The 24,530-nt window shown below is 39.9% G+C and overlaps 2 protein-coding genes across 4 annotated transcripts; both read right to left on the bottom strand.

Annotated features, from left to right (window-relative positions):
- Window positions 1-35: 35 nt before the first annotated feature.
- Window positions 36-10,545, bottom strand: fap (fibroblast activation protein, alpha). The gene is made up of 26 exons (XM_080477960.1): window positions 10,232-10,545; window positions 9,903-9,984; window positions 9,536-9,625; window positions 9,345-9,439; window positions 9,059-9,133; window positions 8,871-8,923; window positions 8,703-8,775; window positions 7,564-7,687; window positions 7,320-7,474; window positions 6,972-7,069; window positions 6,743-6,872; window positions 6,581-6,619; window positions 6,384-6,482; window positions 6,231-6,301; window positions 6,080-6,133; window positions 5,063-5,187; window positions 4,893-4,937; window positions 4,110-4,208; window positions 3,523-3,592; window positions 3,226-3,420; window positions 3,061-3,115; window positions 2,874-2,973; window positions 1,914-1,972; window positions 925-997; window positions 677-750; window positions 36-471 (listed from the first exon to the last, which is right to left on the bottom strand). Exons 1-26 carry the CDS (start codon window positions 10,232-10,234, stop codon window positions 370-372), a joined length of 2,238 nt encoding a protein of 745 aa, XP_080334086.1. The 5' UTR covers window positions 10,235-10,545; the 3' UTR covers window positions 36-369.
- A 466-nt stretch (window positions 10,546-11,011) lies between these two features.
- On the bottom strand, window positions 11,012-22,717 carry ifih1 (interferon induced with helicase C domain 1). 3 transcript variants are annotated; one of them, XM_080478984.1, is made up of 16 exons: window positions 22,083-22,717; window positions 21,470-21,635; window positions 20,248-20,394; window positions 19,622-19,672; window positions 17,831-18,054; window positions 17,066-17,276; window positions 15,399-15,616; window positions 14,877-14,978; window positions 14,649-14,772; window positions 14,351-14,566; window positions 13,716-13,972; window positions 13,472-13,621; window positions 12,914-13,075; window positions 12,642-12,835; window positions 12,447-12,540; window positions 11,013-11,800 (listed from the first exon to the last, which is right to left on the bottom strand). In XM_080478984.1, the coding sequence occupies exons 1-16, from the start codon at window positions 22,515-22,517 to the stop codon at window positions 11,609-11,611; spliced, it is 2,943 nt and encodes a 980-aa protein (XP_080335110.1). In that variant the 5' UTR covers window positions 22,518-22,717; the 3' UTR covers window positions 11,013-11,608. The 3 variants fall into 3 exon arrangements, with proteins under 3 accessions (XP_080335111.1, XP_080335110.1, XP_080335112.1); XM_080478985.1 differs by lacking the exon at window positions 19,622-19,672 and having other exon boundaries at window positions 11,012-11,800; window positions 22,083-22,647; XM_080478986.1 differs by lacking the exon at window positions 22,083-22,717 and having other exon boundaries at window positions 21,573-21,586.
- Between the last annotated feature and the right edge of the window lie 1,813 nt (window positions 22,718-24,530).

The following is a 24,530-nucleotide window of genomic DNA, read 5'->3' as shown; positions in this document are numbered from 1 at the left end:
GTAGTTTGTAGGGGAAAAAAAAGACAAAACTCTCTCAAATATCAAACGTTTATTCACTTTTACTAGAACATTACAGCAACACAAAAGACAATGCTTCACATCAAATCAGTGCTGTGCAATTCAGTTGTTGTTTGTTCTTCTACTTACATAAATAATGTTCTCCTACAAATGCATGCAATGGCTTTTGTGAAATATAATCTTTTGGCAAATCTATTGCGACTTAAACATAAAATACACACACTCAATGGTAAGAGCAATATAACATCCATTGCAAATAATAACAAAAATCCTTATACATATAAAAGCTAAAAAAAAAATAGGAAAAAAACCTAATAATATCCACAAAAATGTTGGTCGTATTGGTCACAGCTATTTGGGATCAACGAGGCATTTCTGCAGGAAGTGACTCATGAGGGTGTATGTATGATGGAAGGCTGATCCTCGGAGGGTATGGCTCCTATCGGTGTACCACTGCAAACCACAACAGAAGAAAAGCCATAAATAAATCCCATCAAATGATACAAATCTTAAATCACACACATACAACCAATTCTGTGCATATTACTCAACCGCAGGTTTTTTTTTTTTTTTGGTCTTTTCTTTTCCACCTGAAGCCTTCATTAAATCAACCTCATCCTGGCCAATATTAGCCCCCATTCCCCGAGCCAATATTTACCATCGCCTCAAAGTCCACTTGCTCATCCACCAGAGCTTTGGAGATCTGTGCGGCCTGCTGGAAATGGACATTGTCTACAGGAAAGACAGTGCACTCACTACGTGACTCGACATCAAAGCTCAACTTTTCAACAAGGCAAACAGAGCGCAACAGAGCAGGGCTCCACTGCGTCACTTGGAAATAGGGCTGCCACATGTGCACGTCCCACTCCAAATGGAAAAGGCCGAAAGAAAAATGACTGAACGTACCGTCTGCTGTGCCGTGGACCAGGAGGTAGTCGACTGTCTTGAAGTTCTTTGCTCTGGAAGTCACCGTGGAGTTCTGAGGAAATACAAAGTAGAATAAAATACAGCTGTGTCACACCAAATTGTACAAAAAGTCCCCAAAATGGAATACATTTTGTATTAGTAAATAGTTTCAATATGTAATAAATTGTAATGAATTGATGCATATTAGTAATTCAACATACTGCTTTTAATCTAAAAAAAAAATAAAAAATTACATGCTGCATCATGTAATATGTAATCATTTTGATTTTGTACATTTTAGACTGGTAATTTTTTGCACCTTTCTTTTACTAATTGAAGCGTATTGGTCCTCTGTATCGTCCACAATTTCTTTTATTTATTAGGCCAGGAAAGCTGAATAAGAAACAAACTGGGCAATACTTTAGAATAATGAAAGAAAGGTTCCAGGAATACTGGACGAACAGTATCACCTCCACAAAGTTGGACTTAAAAAAAAACTCCTTCCAAAACCCATTGGGCCCAAAACGCTACAGAACCAGCATCAGATTGATCTTGGTGATATGGAAAAGTGGAAGACTAGTCATATTTACAAATACACTTGATCTCTTTAGTGGATACACATTCTGGGGCTGTCCTTTTCAAGACCGCACATAACTTGTTTTATGAGTCGAAGATGAAACTACGGCCTGCTTTCTGGGAGGAACATGTTGAAGGGAAAAATAATTATATCTATTGAAGCTACTTGATAAGATATACAATGTGATATTTTCACAGCAGATGAGTGTGTTGTTCTGCTTTTTGATGTTATCACATAAAACAAACACATTACTGGACTTTTGTTAAATTGTTACATGGATGTTTAAAAAAACTACTAAATGGAGCAGATAATTACAAAATGTGGGCATCATTATAAAATGCGACGTTACAAGCTCATACTAAAGATTTCGACGAGTTTGAAAACAGTGAGAGTTGACTTTTCTGATATTTACTTTGTACCCGTCTGAATTCTCCGAGGGCTTGCCCATGTAACGCTCAGTGTACACAGCATCTGCAAAAGAAGGCTCAGTTAATGCTTCAGTTTACAACATAGAGACATACTATCAAATCACACTCATCCACAGGCCCAGGGAATTTTTTTTTTCAAGAATAATGTAGAAAAACATTTAAAAAAAAAGAACTACACCAACTTCACACATTGATATTTCAAAACACTGCGTACAGAACAATGAATTCAAACTTCCTCTATGTTCAGGGAGTAAATACACCCCAATTAAATTCTGAGTGGACTGGATAAGTACATTCCAAGTGTTGCCTTCTAGTTTCCCTTTAGTTTGATATAATTAACCTAATATTTCTTTGAATACCTGTTAACAACAAATCAGAACAAGTTGGGATTTTTTTTTTTTTAAAGAAAAATTACTGCAACTTAAACATTATTCTATTTATAATGATGCAGTCAAATGCGAAAGCACCATGTCCTTCATTTGTGGATTTTTCTTATTGGTTTTAGACATGAAATACGACAAATGACTTGACTTTGACCGTTCTTTGGCAAATATGCTGACAGATCTGAAATCCCATCTGCTGTAGTGTTTCCCCTCAGCCTTACGTTGGCAAAAGTCTGTACTTTCACAGGGGAATTTTTTTTGCAGCCGACAGTGTATTTTCACAGGTTCACCATCGCAGTATAGCTTTGATGTGAATGCTACTTTGTAGCATTAAGGTGCAGCATTCAGTGTAATGACTCAAACATCCCAATTTTTAGATTCATATAATTATACAATACTGAAGGCATTGGCGTGAGGACTATATTCCATATCCTCCAAATCAGGCGCACCGGTTCAACAATTTTGCAGAAATGATGTAAAGAAAACAATAAAGTGCTCTCAGAGCAAGTCCAAAGGATTACGCGCTTCAGGTTGGTATGTACTGTATGTGTGTACACCCACCATAATATTCCCACTTGGCGACTGGCGCCACTGCAATCCCACACTTGAAGAGTCCAGTTCCAGCGCCCAGGGCCATTGAGGCAACATATCCGCCGTAAGACTGAAGGTCACAAAAAGTCACATTTACTGGGAGAGAGCAACTAATTTAAAAAAGCAAGAGAAAAAAAAAACAAAAACAAAAACTCACCCAGCCCCATATAGCAACTCTGTCTTTATCAATAAATCCCATGTCAATAAATTTCCTGTAACACAGAGATCAATTATTATCTGGAAAAGAGAACACAAACACGGTTGAAAACCATTAAACACTAAATACCACTCGTGTGACAGCTGTGATTGAAGGTACTTTTACCTTACAGCCGTGATCTGATCTTCCACTTCAAAAGTCCCAAGGCGCTTGTAGATTGAGTGCATTATATCGTCGCCTTGGTAACCGCTTCCCCTCCCGTCGAAACTGGCGACGATGATCCCAAGTGAACTGGCGAGGTATGTGCCCCAGTTCAGCTTGAAGCGATACTCCACGTTCTGACTACAGGGGCCGGCGTACCTGCATGAGGACACAGCCACAGCAAAAAGCCATTGGATGCTGACAGAGCGCTCGCGGTTCAGTGCGACTGTGAAGCAGCAGCGAAGACGACCGTTCACTCACACGTCGATGAGAAGAGGGTACTTTTTTGTCTTCTTGAAATTTGGCGGTAACATCATTTCATACCAAAGATCTGTTGGTGACAAAAACTCATTTATGATTTCTGGTAATACAATTAAAAGTTGTATGGTCAAGTAAAAAAACAACCCCAATGAAATTTAAATGCACAAGCACATAAGAAAAAAAGTTACCTTGTGATTAATTAAAAAAACAAAAGCCTCTACATGATCTTATATACTTAAGATTTTGTTTTCACTGCACAGAAAACATAAGGACACTGAAAATGAACTTTTAGGTGGAACAAAAGACTTTTAACGAGAGAAAAAAAAAATCATTCAACAGAAGACTTTGTTCATTTACATATTGTTTTCCTATCAGGTTCAATTATTATTGCACATGTTCAATAAAACCTATCACAGATAGCGGCGTTCTTTCCTCGCATGTTTTTACTGTATGTACATGCATTGGAGGATAGTGAGTGACTCTGAGTTGTTTGTAAACTGTTCCCTGTGATGGACTGCTTACAGCACAGTATTGTCATATTACTTCAGTTGTTGTTGGACGATATCTATAAGGACACATCGTCTCACCAAATCCTCCAATCTTCAGCGTCCCGTGTTGTATTGTGGGCATTTGGATCTCAGACAGTATATTCTCCAGGTCCTTATTGTTCTCCAGAATAGCAAGCTCTGAGAAATACATGAAAAAGTATGATACAACTGGATATTATATTCAAAAAGGCAAGAATAAAGGTGATCATCTACACATTTCAAAGAGTGTATAAATTGTTGCATTATGTCTATTGTTCATGTTTGAGAAACATTTTTCTGAACTGTGTGAGTGAGAATCACAGGCAGAACCAGTCTGGCTACTTTGATTTAGGACAGGATCACTGCCAACACATATCTTGTGACTTAAACAGCACATGTTAATCTCACTGTTAATCTCATTCTGCTATGCTACTCCGGTCACCGCTGAGCTTAACCCTGTATATATTGACATTTAATTCAATATTCCTTATTCAAACATATTTACCGATCCTATCGATTCTGCGTAGAGCTATGTTACAAGAATTCCTCCCAGTAATTAATAAAGTATTTCTGATTCTGATGTTGACACCATTAGAAAAGGCCTGGCAGGGAATTACAGTTTTAATTGTATTTCTAACTATAGTTTAGCATTCAGAAATGGGTGTTTAATTTCCTCGTCCTCACTTTTTAAATTGTTTTCTGCTGCCCACTCCACAGGAGATGAGTCAGTAAGGAATAGTTGAAGGGTTTGTCATTTCTTTGTAAGATAATTGAATGGTCACAGATGATGAGACACTGATCTTGGGGTAATGTGTTGAACCTGTAGGCATATGTAGCCAGCACCTGAGCCGTTTTTGTCCATGAGAGTGTAGAGAGGGAATCCAGGTCCTGGTTAGAACAGAAATAGTACAATGTCTCAGTGTCTCTGATCATTGTTCACTGACACCCCCCCACCATCAATTATACGACTGCATGGGTGAGTTATTGCTCAGTGGAAAATGGGAGTAACTGACCATAACAGTCCATCCGGTAGTAAGTGGCGTCAAAGCTGAAGTAACCTGAGTTGTACAGACACCGGTCCTTGATCCGGTCGCAGGTGAGGCACTGAGTGGTTGAGGGGCTGCTTCCAATCATTACCCTGAGGAAAAAGCAAGCAGCCAACCAAAGTCAATAACTCCAAATGTCTTCAGCCGTAACAACAGTGGGCAGTGAATTTTCCCAAAGGGCCACATGGAAACCTACTGGACAGGGCTGAGCTATAAATTGCCCTAACATATGGTTAGACTAAATATTTTTCAATAAAAAGTGGTAAATTACACGGTTGTAGCTCCTGGTCCCAATCTGCATTAGATGTAACCGGTTCTGTCCAATATAAGTGAATCAATATCGAACCCATTCATCGTCTATACCCCTCCATCTTAGGAAGAAAGAAAGCATACTTTATTGATTCCTTTGGGGTAGTTACTTCCCTGCATTTTACCCAACCTGTTCATAGTGAACATTAACTATACAGCGAGGAGCAGTTGACAGTGGAGACCTGTCAGCATTGGGATTCAGACCAGCAACAGTCTGATCCCAGGTCACACGGTCAATCTGTGACAGACTTATATTCACAGACATGGGCAATTTAGAGTCACCAATCAACCTTGAACGAAGGTTTTCTGGACTGTGGCAGGATTTAAGAGTACTCAGAAAAAACCTACATAGATGAGGGCAAAACTCTTCTTGCTGAGAAGCAAGATCAGTAACCACTCAACCACCACTAGTTGTAAAATGTAACCAATAATTAATAAATAATTACATAAACGTACAATACTCTCGACAGTCTGCCCGATCTGGAAAACATTTTCACACGGATTGTTTGCAGAGCTAACCGACATAGTGAAGAGACAAATTAATTTACACAAATCATTAATTTCCATTAAAGTCACGTCTTATCATTCAGCTCGTGCCGGCAGCACAACATAAAAGGTTTACATTTCCATTTCACTTTGTAATAAATATTCAGATGGACAAACAGTGCTTCTTACTTGTAGAGGTTTCTTTGTACTGGTATTCCTTTGTACTCGTTACTCACAAAATATCTGATGAAAAATTATTCACACAAAGTCATTTCGACTCAAATGTAAAACTGTGTTTTAATGTATAATTTCCAGGGAAACACTGGGTTTATTTACTTACATAGCAACTGTAGTTAATTTGCTTATGTAGATCACTTCCCACTTCCCAGAGGTAATAGGTGTTGCAATGCCCTTTTAGAAAAAGTCATCAGTAAGTCACTTTACACAGAAGACTCGATGAATATATTTTAACAGGTATGAATATGACACTTACATCTTTTACGTAGTGAATATGTTTGTAGCCCTTAGTGTCGCTCATCACGTTGTAGAAACTGATGTTATCTTCAGCAAAGAAAAGAGGCAAAGGCATGTACTGAAGAAAAAAAGAACGTATTTTATCATCATGCATCAAATCAACTTCGGTTCAGAAACAAATAAGTACCTAAGCAGTGGTACTTTTGAAAAACTTACATGGCCGATCCAACCCGTCTTGCTTGTGTGGTCAAATTTCTGCAGGAAGCACAGACATCACTTCTGGTTAATCATCATGCACATGAACTCGGTACTTGGTCAGGAACTGAGAACGAGTCCTGATTTCCTGAACAAACAGATCATCAGAGAAGCGACAGCCACCTGTTTTTCTGTCCAGCTGTTTCCATCAAAGTCATAGATCTGTACAACCACATGATTCTGTTTTCTGGTGAGCCACTGCACAGCGACGCGTTGGTCTGTAACCCAGGTCACTGAGCACAAGATGTGGTCGCTGGGGGAAGGCAACAGAAAGCGACATGGATTACACATGAAGCGAGGTGCCAACATATTGCTGCCATTAAGAGAAAAAAACAAAAACAAAACATTATACCCAGATGAAACTGAAGCGGGGGGAGTCACTTGCATACGGTGGGATGGATTTGTGGCGTCAACCACAAACAGTTTCACCTTGGTAAGGGAGGATCCAGCCTGCACCAAAACCCAATACTTTTTTTTTTTTTTTTTACTATAATTGCAAAGTTAATTGTTAAATCAGATATATCATGATATACAAACTACAAAGTTTCAGGCATTTTAACAATTGTAAATGTGAATAAAATTGTCCTATGGTAAAACATTTTATACTGAAATAATGCATTCAGTTCAAACAAGTTAAATCGAGCCTCCTGGGATGTATCTTTCTTCAACATGACTACATTTCCCATTAGACAAAGCCTACCTTAGGGTAGGCAACAGCCATCGTCTCAGGATATTGCTCCGATCCATACCATGAGTATTCCACCCTCTGCACTTCTGTGTCATTAAACTCCACATAAGCCAGGTATTTTCCAGTGGAGGACCACCATATGGCCCCATTGGATGCAAAGACCTCCTCTGCAATTGTTAAAAGGAAAAAAAAAAGAAAATACATTTTTACAGATGCACAAATGGGAATGGGAGAAAGTTAATTGTTAGACGCTTACCCTCATACACCCAATCAGGGACACCGTTAAGAATCTCGTTCTTTTTGCCGTTGTGTGTCAACTGTACAGCTTCAGAAGCAGTGGCGTTATGCTTTAGGAAAATGTTGTAGTTGTGGACGTAGGCCTGGGAAATATACAGATTCGTGTGCTCACACACAACTCAAGACAACTTGATTTATATTGCACTTTAAAAACAGCCACAGCTGGAACAAAACACTGGACATAAATAGACATAAAAACCTAAAAACATAAAGTGTGAATGATGAAACAATGCAAAATATTAAATAAAATAATAAAATGGAAACAATAAAAAACAGAAGCAGAGTCTTTTTCTTTTCAGATATGGGATATAGTAGTACTCCTTCAATGGATGCAGTGGCTCAGATCTTTGGAATGTTTTTATCCAAACATCCATCTTCTACACCACTTCATCCAATTTAAGGTCAGAGGAACTGAGACCTTGGACCGGTCCTAAAGTCCTTCACAGGGCAAACACAGTAGGACAGACCATCACCATACTCACATTCACTCATAAGCAATTTACAATCACCATTTGATTGCATGTTTTTGGAGTATTTGGTATGAAATTGATGAAAACTCATGCACACACAGGGATAACATAGAGACAACCGGGCCTCTAACGGAACCGGTTATATGAAACCAGATGCACAGGTTGTTTAGACGTAATCAACCAAAGTGGTGTATTGTTTATATAAACCTTATGGAACCTATTCAGCCTTTATACAATCTTCTTGCTATGTTTTGTAACTTCATGGTGTTTTTTCCATGTTAACATTCAAGGACATGGCCTGATGAGCAACAGTGAAATGATTCAGTGTGCCAAACGCCATCATTCATCTCCTGACCTCGTTACTGGTTACAAATATGGTAATCATGTGCTTTATTTAATGGAATCTGCACCACAATGAAATGCTGGAGAACTCCTTCTTATTCCATTCCCCAAAAATACAGTTTTGTAACTCTGTAATATGCATGCATGTTGACATTTCAGATACTTGTTTTCATTCACTCATCGCTTGACTTTCAATAAAATCCAGGTGGTATTAATGAAGTAAACTCAGCGATGCTCAAGTAGCAATTTAACTGAAGAGAAAAATACAAAAACAGTGCAGACTCACATATTTGTTTCCTGTTGGTGCCCAGGAAAAGTACTGCACCTCATTGGGAAGATTCACAGTCGTAACGAAGGTTCTATGAGGAAATATGAGAAACATAATGAGCGATGAGCAGCAGTGCGAGGACTCACATCAGTGCATCTCTACAAGAGGGTCTGATACTACACTTACGAGCGTTCTTTGTCATAGATGGAGTATGAAGCTGTGAATGAATGCCTCCATTGCTGCAGGATTTCAAACACAAACATGGTCTCAGACTGATTTCTATTTAAAAGAACAAACCCATACACTAAAATAGATATTTAGATTGAGCAAACATCCCCGTGTTGACATATACATTCCAGTAAGTGGCGTCTCACCTTTGTGTAATTGCTTTCAAAAGCAATGTATTTATAATCGCCTGACAAAACGTAAACAGTGGCATCCACTTGTTCCTGCAATGTAGAGCACAACAAGAATATCACCATTTCAAATCTCTATAATTTAGTTTTTTGTTCCAAAACGGTCATATTTTAAGATATATATTGTATCATATGTATTTTAGCTCTCAGCTAAATCTGGCATATTTACAACACTGGGTGTCAGTTCATTGATATGCACTGTCCCATTAAAATAAATTAATAAATGAAATGAAATGTATTTTACAAAGATTGAACTGCTCAAGTATAGTGACTCCTCCTTTGTCTCAGCGTTGTGGAGAAAGACATCCCCGTCTCTTGTTTTATGCAAATACTCCTTATCTGCAGAAGTCAATCACAAGAAAAGAAGGGTTTTTTTTGTACAATGTAGATTTTGATGAAGCATCAACTCAGCAAAGGTGATGTTACAGGTGATACCTGATATCCAATACAAATAGTAGGATCTCCATCTGATGGTGTCATTGAAGTAGTCTTCAAGAGTGAATGGCCTTTTGGTTATCCCGGATTCTGAAATGACGCACACGCTGCATTAATTAGTTGTTTCTTTTTTCTTTTTTTTTCTCACCAAAAACGGTCGAGTCAATCCTGTATTAATTGCCCTGACTGACTTTCAGCAACATGCCATTCCACTGACAGTAACCCTGCTTTGTACGGTTTAACAGTCTGTAAATACAGAGACACTGAGCCCAAGGCAGGATTTGGATCGTTGTTGTAACACAAGCTGCTTTGGGTTTCCCAAGACAAGAGGTTCAGACACAAAAGGCAGCCCTCTGGAGCAACTCACTGCTGTAATAGACGGCAGGGATCGTTATTAACATGATGACGACAGCCGCTCCCACCAGAGCCCACATCACCTTGTTGCACCCCTGTGAATGGTGACACAAAAGTTGACCAATACACACACACACACACACACACACACACACACACACACACACACACACACACACACACACACACACACACACACACACACACACACACACACACACACACACACACACACTGAAGTAAGTTGAAACAATGCGTTCCTCTCAGTTTACTCAAAGTAGCTTTTTTTCCCCTCCAAGTATTTCTTTATATTTTAAAGTCGATAATGAATCGATTACTGACCATGATACAGAAGATGCTGTCGCCCCTGAAGTTGCCGACGCTCAATAATCCTCAGAAGATCGCTGACGGCGAGTTTGGAGTCACTTCTTGGGCGCGCAGCCTGGTTAACATACTCCCACTGCGCAACAGCCGCAACAACGACTTTAAACTAAATACAGCGACGGGAGCGGAAAACTCGGCTCCGTCCTACTTTAGTCGAGGTCTCTGCTGCACATTCCTGAGACCGACTGCAGACAGGGGAGATGTCTCCCTGAAGTCCGCGGAGCAACTTTTCCAAGCGCGCACAACTTCTCCTGGTTGGTATTAGGAAGTACATGTCTTTCCAGCTGCCTGCGCGCAAATCCGCCGCGCAACAGGCGCAGGAAAGTTGATCCTCTTAACCAAATAAATGGACATTTTTATAGTAATTGATCTACATTACGTCTCAATTCAATCTGTGTCATTCCCTTGGTAAATGAGTGGTCTGCTCATGTATTGTGGGGTAGAAAAATACACACACTTAAAAGATCATTTACTACTGCTTAATGACTTTGATTTGACAAACTTGAGCCGAGTCCCAGGCGATCTGATCACACAGGTGATCTAGCTATGCGGAAACAGACGCTTTCTAAAAATAGCAGCACGGACCGTCTCAAAAGGAGTGACTCACTAAGTGGATGCATTATATGGAGAATCAACAGCACCTGTTTCAGTTGACAGCTGGACTCTGAGGGGCTATCACAGGCTCACAGGCTTCTGTCTCGGGAGGGTTTGATCGAAAAATAACAGAAAACACGTTTTTGAAATACTTCCAAGTTTATTTGAAATCAATCATTGGCACCCATAATATATGAAAGGCATAATTAGGCTATTCCAAGGCAAAGGATATCAAATTTTTATCCATCTCTGGATTTGCACATTCTCTCAGTAACACCTTCGACAAGACATTTCTAACATTAAAAAAGTTAAACACAGAAAGGCATTAAAATCCACCACCAAAAGTGCTTCCAGTCATCTCATCAATCTATTAAGTTATATGTCCACTGGTGGTCGATAAATTTCAGGAAATGTGCATGCTGAATGCTTCAGGAGTTTATACTGTGACACAATCTTAAGAGAATCACTTTGGCAAAGAGATTCAGATTAAAAAGACGCACTGTATCAGATTGTTCATGTTTGGTTTTTGTAAAAACTGCATTAAAAATATGAATAACTTGAGGATGTACTTGTATTTGTTGCTCTGATTGAAGGTTTTTATACAGTTATTTTACTGGAATGTGGCCTATGACCTAAAATGAGCTTAACACCTCCGTGCTCATGTGACGCTACAGTAGGTCATGCAAAGAGAAGCCCCAAAGATCGCGACAGACACTGAGCTGCATATGGTGATTAGTGACTCTAGTTGTCATCATCTGAGCTCTGAGCCACCTGGGATGCATGCTCAATGTAGTTGAATGCATGGAACTTGATGGGGACTTCACTCCACTTTGTGCATTTGCTGATATTTTTTCCGCTCATATTCACCACAAAGTTTTTTACGTGGAGGCAGGGGCACTCGATCCCTCGGTACATCATCATGGACCCCCATCTCTGTGAAAAATGTACAGAAGTTCACACATTACAGGAACACATAACGGTAAACACACCTTACTTATATGGAACATTTGACCCTTTTTGAAGCAACTTCGGGTTCAGCAGTTTGCATAAAACAACTCAGAACAAGCTACTTGTCATCAGATGCACTTTATCATCACAGACTCCATCCATTCCTCCTCTATACTGCTTATGTCCTATTCAGGGTCCCTGGACAGTCCATCACGGGACAAACACACAGATACAGACCACCACACTCATATTTTCTGACGGTGAGAAGAAACCGGAGCACCCGGAAGGAAACCCCTGCAGGCATGGGGGGAACATGTAAACTTTGCACTGAAAGGCCCAGTCGGCATTAGAACCTATGAACTTCTTGGTGTGAGGCGAGAGCATTAACACCAGAAACTCATCCCTTAATAATAAATGGGACGAATGAATGAATCTGCATTTTATGCAGTTTGCGTCAAATAAAGAAGGCCAGTTAGGTTTTAGCAATATGAATGGATGTAGGACTGAAAGGTGGCTGCATCAGTGTTGTGGACCACCACACTGCCAGGCACCAGATTGTAACGAGTCAATCATTGTTCAGATTTTTAGAAGTTAAAAAAACAAACAAACAAACCACCAAAAATGAATTTACCTCCCCACAGGATTTGCATGTAATGTAGCCATTGGTTTCATAATCAAGCAGTCGTTCTTGAAGAGAGGTGTTTTCTCTCCGAATGAAGAGTTTCCTGTCGGACACAAACAACAATTTCTCATCAGGGTATAGCTTCAGCCGAGGCATCCAGTTCACTGGAAGGTTCAAAAAGAGTTTAGAAATCACGATTCATACTCGAACTCTGACGTGACGTTGACTCTGTGCATGTTTTCGATGATCTGGATGTCTTCACCGCTGCAGGCATGGTTGTTGCAGCCGCGACATCGAAGTGCCACATCGGCTGGACTCTCATTTTTTATACTATTCTGCTTCCTCTTTGTCATCAACACTTTTGCCTCCATTATAGCCTGAAGCTGAAACTCTGTGATCTGAAAAATAGAAGACAAATCTAATTGAAACTGAGTTTTAGCTTGCCATAAACATGTTAAATATCAGAATGAACCTACTCTCTTGTCATACTCTTCCTGACGAAGAGCTCCGATTTTGACAATGGCTTTGTCCATCATGGTGCAGCGGTACTCATTCACAAACTCTTTTTCAGCCACTCCAGAGTTCTTCACCTCAACCAGGGTGTAAGTGCTGTCATCGGCTCTGCCTCTGCCTTGGGCCTGCAAAATACAACGATTCAATGACAAACAACTAATATGTTTCCGAGTGACACAGTGAGAGAAAGAGCGCAGCTACAGTGGATCTGCATGTTTCATTTAGCAGAAGTTTCATGCTGAACATTCCTCCTGCCACAACCTGTGGACTTACAGGCTTTCGTCAGGAAGCCACCGTGGTGAGCCTCGTCAGTGGAATTCGAACTCCAGAGTTTCTGATTCAAAGTTAACTCTCCCCTAGTAAAAATCACTGTAATGGTGCTTTAATTGATCTTTGGCTCAGCTCAGCTCCAGGACACAAAACCAATAGATTCCCTCAAGATCAAACTGGGCTGTTGTTTCTCCTGAACTAAAATGAGCCTGACACCTCAGCTATAGATCATTAACCTTCACATCACTGACCTGAATCATTGCAATCTCATTGGTCACCAGGCCGTATCTGACGACAAAATTGCAGGCGGGGATGTCCAGGCCTTCCTCTGCCACAGTTGTTGCAATCAGCAGGTTGACACTGCCGGTGTCAAATTTCTTCAACACTTCCTTTTGTTCTGCCTGATCAACACAAATTTACAGACAACAGTAAAGTAAAATTCACATCTGATTTGTGTCGACGGAATGCCCAGTACTTTGTGTATTGTGCACTCACAGCGGTCATTGGTTTCACTACACTCTGGTCTCCTCCTCCAATGACATACGAGGGCTTTACGCCTATGTCGGAAAACTTGGAGTTCTCCTGAACCCACTGGTTCAGAGCAATGGCGCTGCGCCGTGTTTTGGTGAAAATGATCCCTCGGGCTTCTTTCCTCCTGCTGAACTCTTGCAGTATTGTAGTTCTTAGTTTTGAGAGGCTGTCATTTTCATAATCTGGATTCTTTGCGAGTGTCTCCAGGGTCTGCTTGTTGTCTGCAGGATAAATGAAATCATCAGTTTCTCGTCAAGATTTGGATTGGGACATAGGTCTCAAACCCCGAAACCGTTAACCCACTTACTTCTTGATGTCACCAATATATACAATCTGGTTAGTATTTATTTATTCATTTAATTATTTGAAAATGTTGAACAATTCTATAAAAAAATATACAAAGCATGACAAAAAGCAGCAGAAGAAGAAAATCTAATTGGAGTGCTAGAAGAAGTCTCAATAAGCGATTTGCACACGCAGCCAAAAACGAATACAAGTCAGGGTCCCCTCCAATGAGATATTACTTCTGGCCTCAACCCACCCCCTAAGAAAGAACCCAAACAGTCGGACAATAAACACTTGTTTTATCTGAGTCTTACCTTGGAACAGCCTGAAGAGGAATCTTTCTGTTTCTGTGATTTGTATGTCATGTTCCTCATCCGGGACAGTTTTCTTCTTAATCTCCTCCTCGTAGAATTTGGAGAGGAAGTTTAAGGCGTCACACATGCGTATGGTGTTGCTGAGATTCAGGCCCTCGCTGTACCGCTGAAGGTGGTCCGCACAAACCCGCACTTTCCGGTCTCCTTCTTTTGCAGCTGCAATTAATGAAGAAAAGTGAAAGGAAGAACGAAAAGAAAGAAAGGAAAAGCAGAGGCAGAAGCTGTAGTCGTCACTCACCTTTACGCTCATTTTGAACAACCCATTGTTCATAGTTCTGAGAGCCAAGTTCACAGTTCGGGCTCAGGTCAGCATGGGCATGAATGGCATTCATGATTTTCTTGATCACGTCACCAAAAGGATCCTGAAAAGGCCATTTTGTGATTCACGTGACAACTTTACAACCTCATCAGGAGAACATGGTGAAGTTTGTATGAGTAAATCATTCATAAAATGATCTCCTGGTACCTCTTTTCTCTCCTCGACAGTTAAAATAATTTTCCTCTGTTCTTTCTTGAATTCCCCGAGGCTCCTTGTCATGATCTTGGAGGCGTCCAAGTTTGCACATATCTTTGAGAGAAACACACAGATTCACATACTATTTCTAATCAATTCCTGCATGTCCAACAGAGAGTTAAAAGCATAGTGCTGCGGCTGCGGGAAGCTTTATGACTGCTCTGTGCAGGGACAGGGTGGAACATTGGAAACAGCTTGACTGGATGAAAAAGATCTGTGATGACCAAGCCGGAAAAAACTGGGGCAGGATTGAGATGAGGGAAAAAAATTAGAAAGTGAAAAAAAAAAAACTAAAGATGGTAGTTTATTACTGCAGAGTAACATAAAAGCTGAATTCATAACATTAAAAACCACTGCCGCTGACGTTTTTTTTTTTAAGTCTTTGTATCTCACTAATATGTTTTTGCTAAGCACACTATATGGCAACATTTTTGTGCACAGATGTGCAGACAGAAATCTGAGAACTGTATTTACACGCAGTATGTGATCCACAGCTTTCTCCATTTTCTTGGCTCCTCCAACTCCTGGAGAGGCAGTCAGGCCCAGGATCTGAGGGAGGGGCAAAGGCTCCTTCTGCTCCTTCTCGAGCCTTCTGTTCTTGTGCTTCTGCTTCAGGTATCGCATCATTATGTGGTTGTAGACTTCTCCTTTCTGCGTGTGGTGACACTCATCTATTACGATCAGCGTCAGATCTATTTGGGCAGAAGACAAAGTACAAAAATGAGAAGACTTGATCTTACAGTATCATGACCACTAGATTTAATTCAACAATACCAATCTGGATCTTGTGCTTCTTCAGTAAAACTGTTTCCTTTGATGAGACAATTCTTCATTTCTCACTGTGACAGTATTATCGAAAGCTTAACTCTAAAGGACTGCAATTTTCTTTACCTAAAACTGGCAATTTTGTGCTGTTTATTTATGTTTCTTTAATGAACAGTTGGATTCCTTCACAGATTATACCAGTTCTCTGTAAAATAAATCCACCCACATGAAACCAGAACTATTTTGGGAACTTTTGACGCCGCAGTTCAAGCCGCACAATAACATATGTTGGAAATATCTGCTTCAAGCGTTATTGGTGGCAGGTTGAAATGCAAACCTGACACATTCTTAATGGGGGGGAGGGTGGTCACATCAACGACACGGTTTAACCATTGTGAACTGAATTGGACACAGTTGTTTCTGTCATCCACTGATGAAAAATAGCCTTTTCCCCTCTGCCCAGGAACTCGTACCTCCCACCGCTACAGTGAGAACACCAACACTGGCTTCTAAGGTTGTTTTCACACTGACCTGGCAACCCACTAATTCAGCCGAAATGGCCAGTGCAGGAGCAAACGGAATGAACCAATGTACTTTTTGTTTGCACTTCACCACACATCCCCCCCCCCCCCCCCCCAAATGAAACTGATCATGTGAACACAATAGACACTGTTGCCTTCAGATCATGAGTGTTTTTATGTTAACCTCCAACTTCACTTCACTTGGGAATCAGTTATTTATATTGTTAGAATAAACTCAAAAGAAACGTGAAACGCAAAATGGCTGTGTTTAATCATGTAAATAACTAAAAAAAAAAAGATCGTATAAAAAAATCCAAGCATTCTCATTATGATGATTTCACATGTTTACAGGTAGAAATGTATCCCCCGAGGAGAAGAGTATGGAGAGTGTCAGCTTGATGTATTGTGGGAGCGAGAGGCTCTCATGTGAATCTGATCAGCCACACCTTGATGGCTTGAACAGACGTGTGGACTGGAAACCAGCAAGGAAAAAAAATATATAAAAGGACATACTATCAGGCATTTCAACAAACAGCATATGTTCCACTGAGGTGGCTATTCCACCTTGGACTGGTGAGTGCCAACAGGAGCGGACGGCAGCGTCTGAAGACTTTGACAAGACGCCGTCAGGGGAGATGCTGCTCTGAGTCCTCCGGGCGGCTTTCTGTTCCACAACCTGTCAGTGTCTGAAGCTTAAGCCTGGACCGGTTTTAGCTGTAGATCTCAGTAAGGATGTTACACTCATGTTTATTCCTGAATGCATATGTCTGTGACTAGGTTAACTGAAAAGAAGCTACCAGCCTGGCGACCAGTTGTGCTGCTCTAACTCTTTTGAAATGCTGGTGAAACACATACCGCTTAACTTCACTCCTTCGTCCTCTCCCTCCTCAGACCTTTCCAAGAAGTTTTCCAGAATCTGGGCCGTGCAAACGATGACGTCATTTTTGTCCACGATCTCTGTGAAAGAGATTTTGAGCTGGGAGTCTCCACTGACTCTCTCCACTTTGTAGCTCTTTTTCAGAAACTTCAGAAACTCTGCGCTATAATGCTGCTCAACAAGAGGAATCTGCAGGGCACAGAGGACATTTCACTGAGCAAAGGGGAGAAATGGTTTAAAGTCACAGTCTGAGTTTCTATTACTGTACACATGTTTATGGAAGGCGTGTTTGTGGCGACACTATTGCATATGTTGAGGGTTTTTCCCACTGTGGCTATGCAGAATTGAGTTTTTGGGCAATGATTGTAAGCTGTTCACATGTTTAAAAGGAGAACCTGCACTCCTCTCCCTTATTTTTAATTCTAAAGAATCCACCAATGTGATGAGTTTCACTCACAAAAGGTCCCTCGGTTATAAACTGTTTCCAAAGCTAGCTCCTTTTTGTTATAGCCGTAAAACCTTTCATCTGGAGAAGTTCTTTTTCTGGTTCAGAGTCGTTGACATACGTGCCAAATAGTCACAAAGTGCAATGAAATATGTAAACCTCAAGGCATGTAATTTGTGGTGAGCTGACCCATGTGTGCAAATACACAGTGTTTTCTTTGGATCTGAAATGAACAGAAGTAGTTTATCATAATAGTGCAAACTCAGAAGTCAGGTATACTAGACTTGGATCGTAGTACCTTGTTCACCAGGACGACCACCTTCCCTGACTTTCTCTGCGCTCTCCTGCTGTCCAGATGTTTTTTAGTAATATAAACCGCAACTCTGGTTTTACCGCTTCCTGTCGGGAGGCATATGATGATGTTTTTTCCCTCCAAGGCAGGTCTAGCAACGTCCATCTGATAATCTCTAAGAACAATATCTGTTTCTGGACTTGGGGCGGCCGCTCCTAAGTCACTTCCATCTGAAACGCAGAGCAGAAGTTCACATACAAAAGCAGTGTCCCTGTCAGCAACCCACAATTACAGACATTACCAGCAGAAGAAAACGTTTCCATTCATTGTTTGGGACTCTGCTATTGTAAAGAAACATCTTTTCAATGCTGCTCTGAAAAAGGCATTCATATGCACAAAAGAACCTATATCATACACACACGTCGTTATTTTAAAAGGGAAACAACAATTTACAACTGTAAATGAGCAAACCTGCCATAGATAATATAAACACTGTGCACTATCAGTTATGACACTGGGAGGCACTGTGGAGCTTTTTTTTGTGCCCAACATGAACCATGCAATTCATTTGAACTATGATGGCCAATAGACACTCATTATATAATTGTCAGTGCACACCTTTGAGTTTCACTTCAGTGGAGATTTATCAGTTTATGGCATGGTCCTAACTTCAGTCTTATTTTCCTGCCTGCAAGACTTAACGTGACTTACATGAGTGAAACTTAAATTCGCTCGCAGGCAATGACTCATTTTTGTCTTTCTGTGCCAAGAATAACACATGAGTAAGACACAGTGCACATTGTAGATTTACCCCACTCCTCGATGCCACGTTTCAATCAACTCCTAGTTTACTGTTTCTCCTCCTGTTATGACTACGAACCCCCCCCCAAACAGTTTTTAATTATCCTTCTGGGACTCCATTTTTGTTACAAACAACTTCATGTGGGTTAGTGCAAGTGTGTACTGATGGAAAGATATAACTGAGAAGTGAACCGTGACCCTTTTTTTTAACTTCTACCAGCAGTTCCCAGACTCTAGTAATTAAAGAAAGACAGTAAACAGATGGCCCCCCCAAACAATTCTGCAAGAGACTTTCCTTGAAGGCTGCTGGTATTCTTTTTCTGTTTGAAACCAAACAGGTTCAGAGGCTCACTCCCATTGAGGCAACTGCTAAATGTAATTAATAATATTGATGATAAATACAATAATAATAATGATGATGATGATGATAATGACAAAAAAAAAGAAGGATTCTGTATTTTCTAAGCGGTATTTTCACATCCTCAGTTTGCCATCTTCTCCGTTTGTGCTACCTCATGAAATAGTTTTGCAAAATGTATTTATATCAGATCTATGACACTGCATAGGGACGTGATAGATTTGAGTGGTGATTAAAGTAATCAAATTACAATAAACACATTGAAATTCTTGATTTCCAGAGGATGAAAGCAGCCGAGAGCGACTTCAATTAAAGTTTTCCTTTACATTTTCATAGAAAACTCAGCATGTGGTTTTCATTTGATGAACTATGTTGAGTCCTTTGTGACCTCAATGTGGTTCCTCATGCTACACACATGGAACTTATTCTTTGGCGTTAAGCAGCCGGGGCCGAGAAAGGTTTCGCTCGTGTGGCAGCATGTTTTTACTACGCTTATTTGGAAGCTACAGATTCATGATGTAAAAACAATTTATTTCCCTGTGATAGGCATTTCCCTTTTGGTGTGGATTCCATTGGTGAAAGAAAATCTAACTTATTGGATTTGTTGTTAACAAGGTGAGAGAGTGAGTGAGACCCACCTGGCTGTGGGCGCTCGGGGATGTTTGGCAGTTCATTGCTTGCACTGAGGTCTGATAATATACAAGACAAAACTAAAAAAGTTAGAGTTGAAAATACACCCTAACTCTCAGGAAAGATCTTGTTTTGTATCGAATGGCAATATACATGGGCTCAAAGAGGAACTTCTACTGTACACCTAACTGTATTTGCTAACAACATTATAGTATGACATTTAATAAATCAATGTAAAGCTCAGGCTTCGGACTTGAAGGAATTGTTTTAATGTCGGTCCATGGAAGCCCCTGCACATGTGGAGAACAGCTGCACCTGGCTACACGAGGCTAGTGTCACGTTACATGCCCTTATTATTTTCTGTTTAACAACCGACCGTGTGCAAAACTAAATAGTCACATAAAGGCAGGGAAAAATATAAACAGAGCTATACACAACAGAATAAAAGAGCGATTTTATGTATAAATTTGAGGTACGCGTGTGTTATTTTTGAATATTAGAAAATCATAGTAACAAAATGCTTTTCTGAAATGTATACAGTCACATCTGGTAACAATTATATATATATATATATATATATATATACAGAATGCTGACTGACTTTTAAGAGCAATATCAAATTCTATTTACAGACCTGTGGCTTCCTTGTGGCACTCCTCATTGACAGTAATATCCATCAACACAGGGCTTTCACAGCTTTCTGCTGCTTCCATGCTATCTCCTGTTGCAGCGCCGTCCCCTTTACGTCTTGCTTTCTTTAAGGATTGTTTGTCATCGTCTTCTGAGAATGAAAACAGAAAAAAAAAAAGATAAAAAAAACCCCAACACATTTTAGGATTGAAGATTCACAGAAATACACAATTCTCTGGATCAGAAGTTCGAAACTGTTTTTTGTGTTCTTGGAGTACCCTATGATTGCATCTGAGCAAAAGCCGTAGACCCCCTGCAGCAACCAAAATGGCCACTAACGCAATTTAAAAAAAAAGAAAAAAGACAGTAAACGATTTTTCTACAATCACAATTTAGAGAGGGTGACATAGTATGTACCCTAAATAAATGAGTTTGACGGCTATGCCATCCACTATGCCTATTTTAATAGGCAAAGTGCACAAAAACAGCAAAAAGGCTTTTATTTTCAAGAAATGCAGTCCTATTTATGTATTCTTACAAAATTGACAGCAGTTATTACATTTAATAAACAAATGCTCCTGCTGATTTAATAAACTTATTAGATTATTGGCAAAATGTGACCCCAACAATGCCTCAAACTTCCTATAACACCATTGGCAAGTGATCAGATTATTGGCTTTATTAGATTTAAAATGGCTGCAATTATTATGTGATTGGTCATGAAGACAATATTACTTGTTCGACCCCCTCTCTGGTCTCCGATGTGCTATCACATTACAGTGAAGCGAAATGCTGGAGGACACACCCACTGTGATCCACTGCAGGATTTCTATTGTAACTACACATTAGGGAAATTCCCAGGTCTGCTCTTCTAGTCCTTTTATGGTTTCCATGGGCATGTGTAAGCCTAACTTTATAACGTAAGAGCAGACAAAGCTTTAGGCCTCCCTTGTAACCTATGGCAGTCTCCCAAAGGGATCCTACACTACAATTTGGGATTCCCTACTCTGCACTAGAATATGAAAATAGGTGTTGGTGTATCACTCATTGTTAAAATTACTATGAAAGCAACATTCATGAACTGTGTGTCCACCTCTGGAGACAGCATAGCCCAATCTCTCTAAACTAACAATAAATGAATGAATGAGTGAATGAATAAATTAATAAATGAATAAATAAACCAGCAATGAAGCCAGAAGGCTCCACGAGCTCAAGAAATTAGTCACCTTCAGAGTCGGCTGACCAACCCATCAGATCATGTAGGAAGTTGTGTTCAGTTTCTCTGAGAATTTGGACAAAGATGTAAAACCATCCTGGTTTGCTTCTTACAATTCTTGTTAAAAGTTCACGGGCTCCACTCATGGATCCGTTGTTTTGTGTTTCAGTCTGAACCTGGAAGAGACACAATGACTGGTGTAGTTATACAATTTTAGTGGAGAGAAGTCCTCCACAGACTAACACATTTGTGCATTTGCCTGCCATCTAGTGGAAAAGGCAAGTTCACAGAAAACTGGATCAACAACTCATTCAGTACAAATCTTTCGCCATTCCAATGCAACCTGACAGGCTATTCTGGATCATAAGCACTGGAATATGCGAGTTTAGCAGGATACTAGTATCATAACTAATTGTGATGGCAGTAAATACACTCTATTTCTTAAACAAAGCTCACATCATTAAACCGATGTTGCCATTTAAAGGGGCAGAAGGCAAATACATATAATTTACAGGTAACTTTATTTAATTTTTTTTTTACATTTCTTGTGACATTTTCTGGCTAGAATTAACATAGTTCACCTGTGATGTGACAGTTCAGTACCTCATCGCTGCGTTACTTACTCTTTCAAAGTCTTCATGAGTCAGAATCTCTCTGGATCGACAGTGCGTCGCCACCACGTCTGTATTCATGTCCTTCAGACTGCCGGTCAGTAAATCAATAAGCTGGACGTAGCAGTCGCTCTCCGCCTCCTCTTCAGGATTCGGGAGTTTGAGCTGAATGTAGTTGGCGGCCTGTGTAAAACCTGCGATTCTCAGCGCGTCCGCAAAGGCCGTGAACCATCCTGGAGAGTGCGGCCTGCGCACCACCGCGGCGATCAGGAGATCCGCAGCCACAAGGTTCCCCTCGGTCCTTACTTTCTGTCTGATCTGCTCCTTTTCCTCGGCTTTGATGAAGCCTATGAGATCCAGGACCTGCCCAGCCTCGATCAGCCCTCTCAGCCTCGGTTTAAACAATTCCATAATTCTCTCTCGAATGTCATCGTTGTCAGATTCCATCGCTGCGCGTTTTACGCATACAATACACGGACGGTCGTCTGACGATACCGGAGATTAAACGCCTCTGACACCAATCATGATCCTCCGTGTGTAATATCCAGGAAAATGAAAGTCTTTCACTTTCGTTTACCCATTAAAAAGTTCAAAGTTTAAACCCACCGCTTGATGCCGCTATTGACGCACAGAAGTTGCTCCAGACTTCAGTGGACTCCTTAATGTGTAACAAGTAACCCTATGAATATACAGTACATCATTTTACATATAATAAATTATGATTTTAACATAAAAGTGACATGAAACAGTCCAAAGTATATTCATTGAATCACTCCAAGTTATTATATTAAGGAGGAAATTACAAAGTAAAAAAAAATAAAATAAAAAAAAGGATAGTATGTCTGTTGATTAAAATTAGAGACATTTATTTAGTTCATTGGGAGACATAATTCTTATAAAACCTTGTGGTAGATGTACTGGGTCACAATTTGGACCTTTGCTGGTCATTATTGTCTTAATAACAATCTGCTCTGCCAGCATGTCACAGCAACATGACAGCTTCACTTGCCAATCCAATTATAAATCATTCAGAGATTTTTAATACACGTCATACTTTAGAGAAGGACGTTTTAATCAATTACTAAATTTCAATGATTTGCAAAAGGTAAAGAACAAAGAATAACGGATTCAGATTTTTGAAACTCAACTAATGGTTGTAAAATAGTCGATGATTTAATGAGCTGCACTCCTTCTTCCTGCTTTTTGTTGCTGCTGTTCCCACTTTAGGATACTGCTATCAAATATAAAGCAATCTCACATCTTCAATAAACTGTTAAGATATTGTTGGCGTAGCGGTTCGCAGTGTTTTCACACATTTTTGTCTGAATATGGTTTTCATGTTCTCTTTACCCATGTGGCGTTTCTCTGAGTAACTCTGACTTTCTACCACAATTCAAAGACCTGCTCATTTGAATTGGCCATAAGAGGGAATGAGCGCATGATTGATTTTCTGTCTGCGTTAGCCCTGTGATTGATTGGCAACCAGACCAAGGTGTACTCCTTTACACAGACTTTACAGGCTCCTACCACTTGTGAAAAACAGGTGTGGAAAATACAGCGAATGAAATATTTTCATCATCAGTCTTTGGTCTACTGTGATGTAAATCTCTTGATATTTTAATTTACTGCATCTTGTTTGCAGCCCCAATCAAAGTTTTGTAGTGTTATTTGCTATTAATATTTCATCGAGCCAGATATGATTTAAAGCTGACTCCATCTTCATGTGGAAATATGTGAAAAAGCGATTTATTCACCCGACTGCTTTCATAAATCTACGGTCTTTATAACTGTTGAAAGAGTTATTTGTGTTGGGCTCAAACACGTTTCTGGACTCTAGAGAAACTGGAGTCCTTGGAGAAAACTCAGGTACGCATAAGGAAAATATGCAAACTCAACATATAATATCCGACTCGTACTCATACCAACAACATTCTCATTACGAGGTGAAAGAGCCAACCATCACACCGCCGTGTTAGGACAAAAGAAATCTTAAGCAACAAAGAGTTGAAAAAGTGAAACCAAGACCACTCAGGAGTAACTGTGTTTTCATTTATTGCTCCCACAGCTTCAAAACAAGCAAATGCACTACTGTCTGTTTATTCTATAGAATTTCTCATATAATTCATTCTGTTAAAAAAAAATACTTTTTTAAATTTTTATTTTTAACATCTGGCAATGTGATGTTTTTATTTTCTAAAACCATCTAACAACACTTGTATTCTTAATGTATATTGCCAAAAAAAACAAAAAAACTGTATAGGGAAACAATATATTTCATTGATGTATGGTTAGTTACACAAAGAGATGCTGACTTAACATTTGGATTGTTTGTATAGGCACAAGACCCTCTCTGGAGCCTGTTTATGCGCAAGTACTAGCTGTCTTTTTATTCCCTCCTCTGCCAAAAGACCCTCTTAATACATCCTAAGAGAGACGAGATGCTGACATCATTTTATATTG

Source organism: Lipophrys pholis (genome assembly GCF_963383615.2).
Source record: "Lipophrys pholis genome assembly, chromosome: 13".
Lineage (NCBI taxonomy): Eukaryota > Metazoa > Chordata > Actinopteri > Blenniiformes > Blenniidae > Lipophrys > Lipophrys pholis.
The sequence above is the reverse complement of the archived record's forward strand: the minus strand, read 5'-3'. Positions and strand labels throughout refer to the sequence as shown.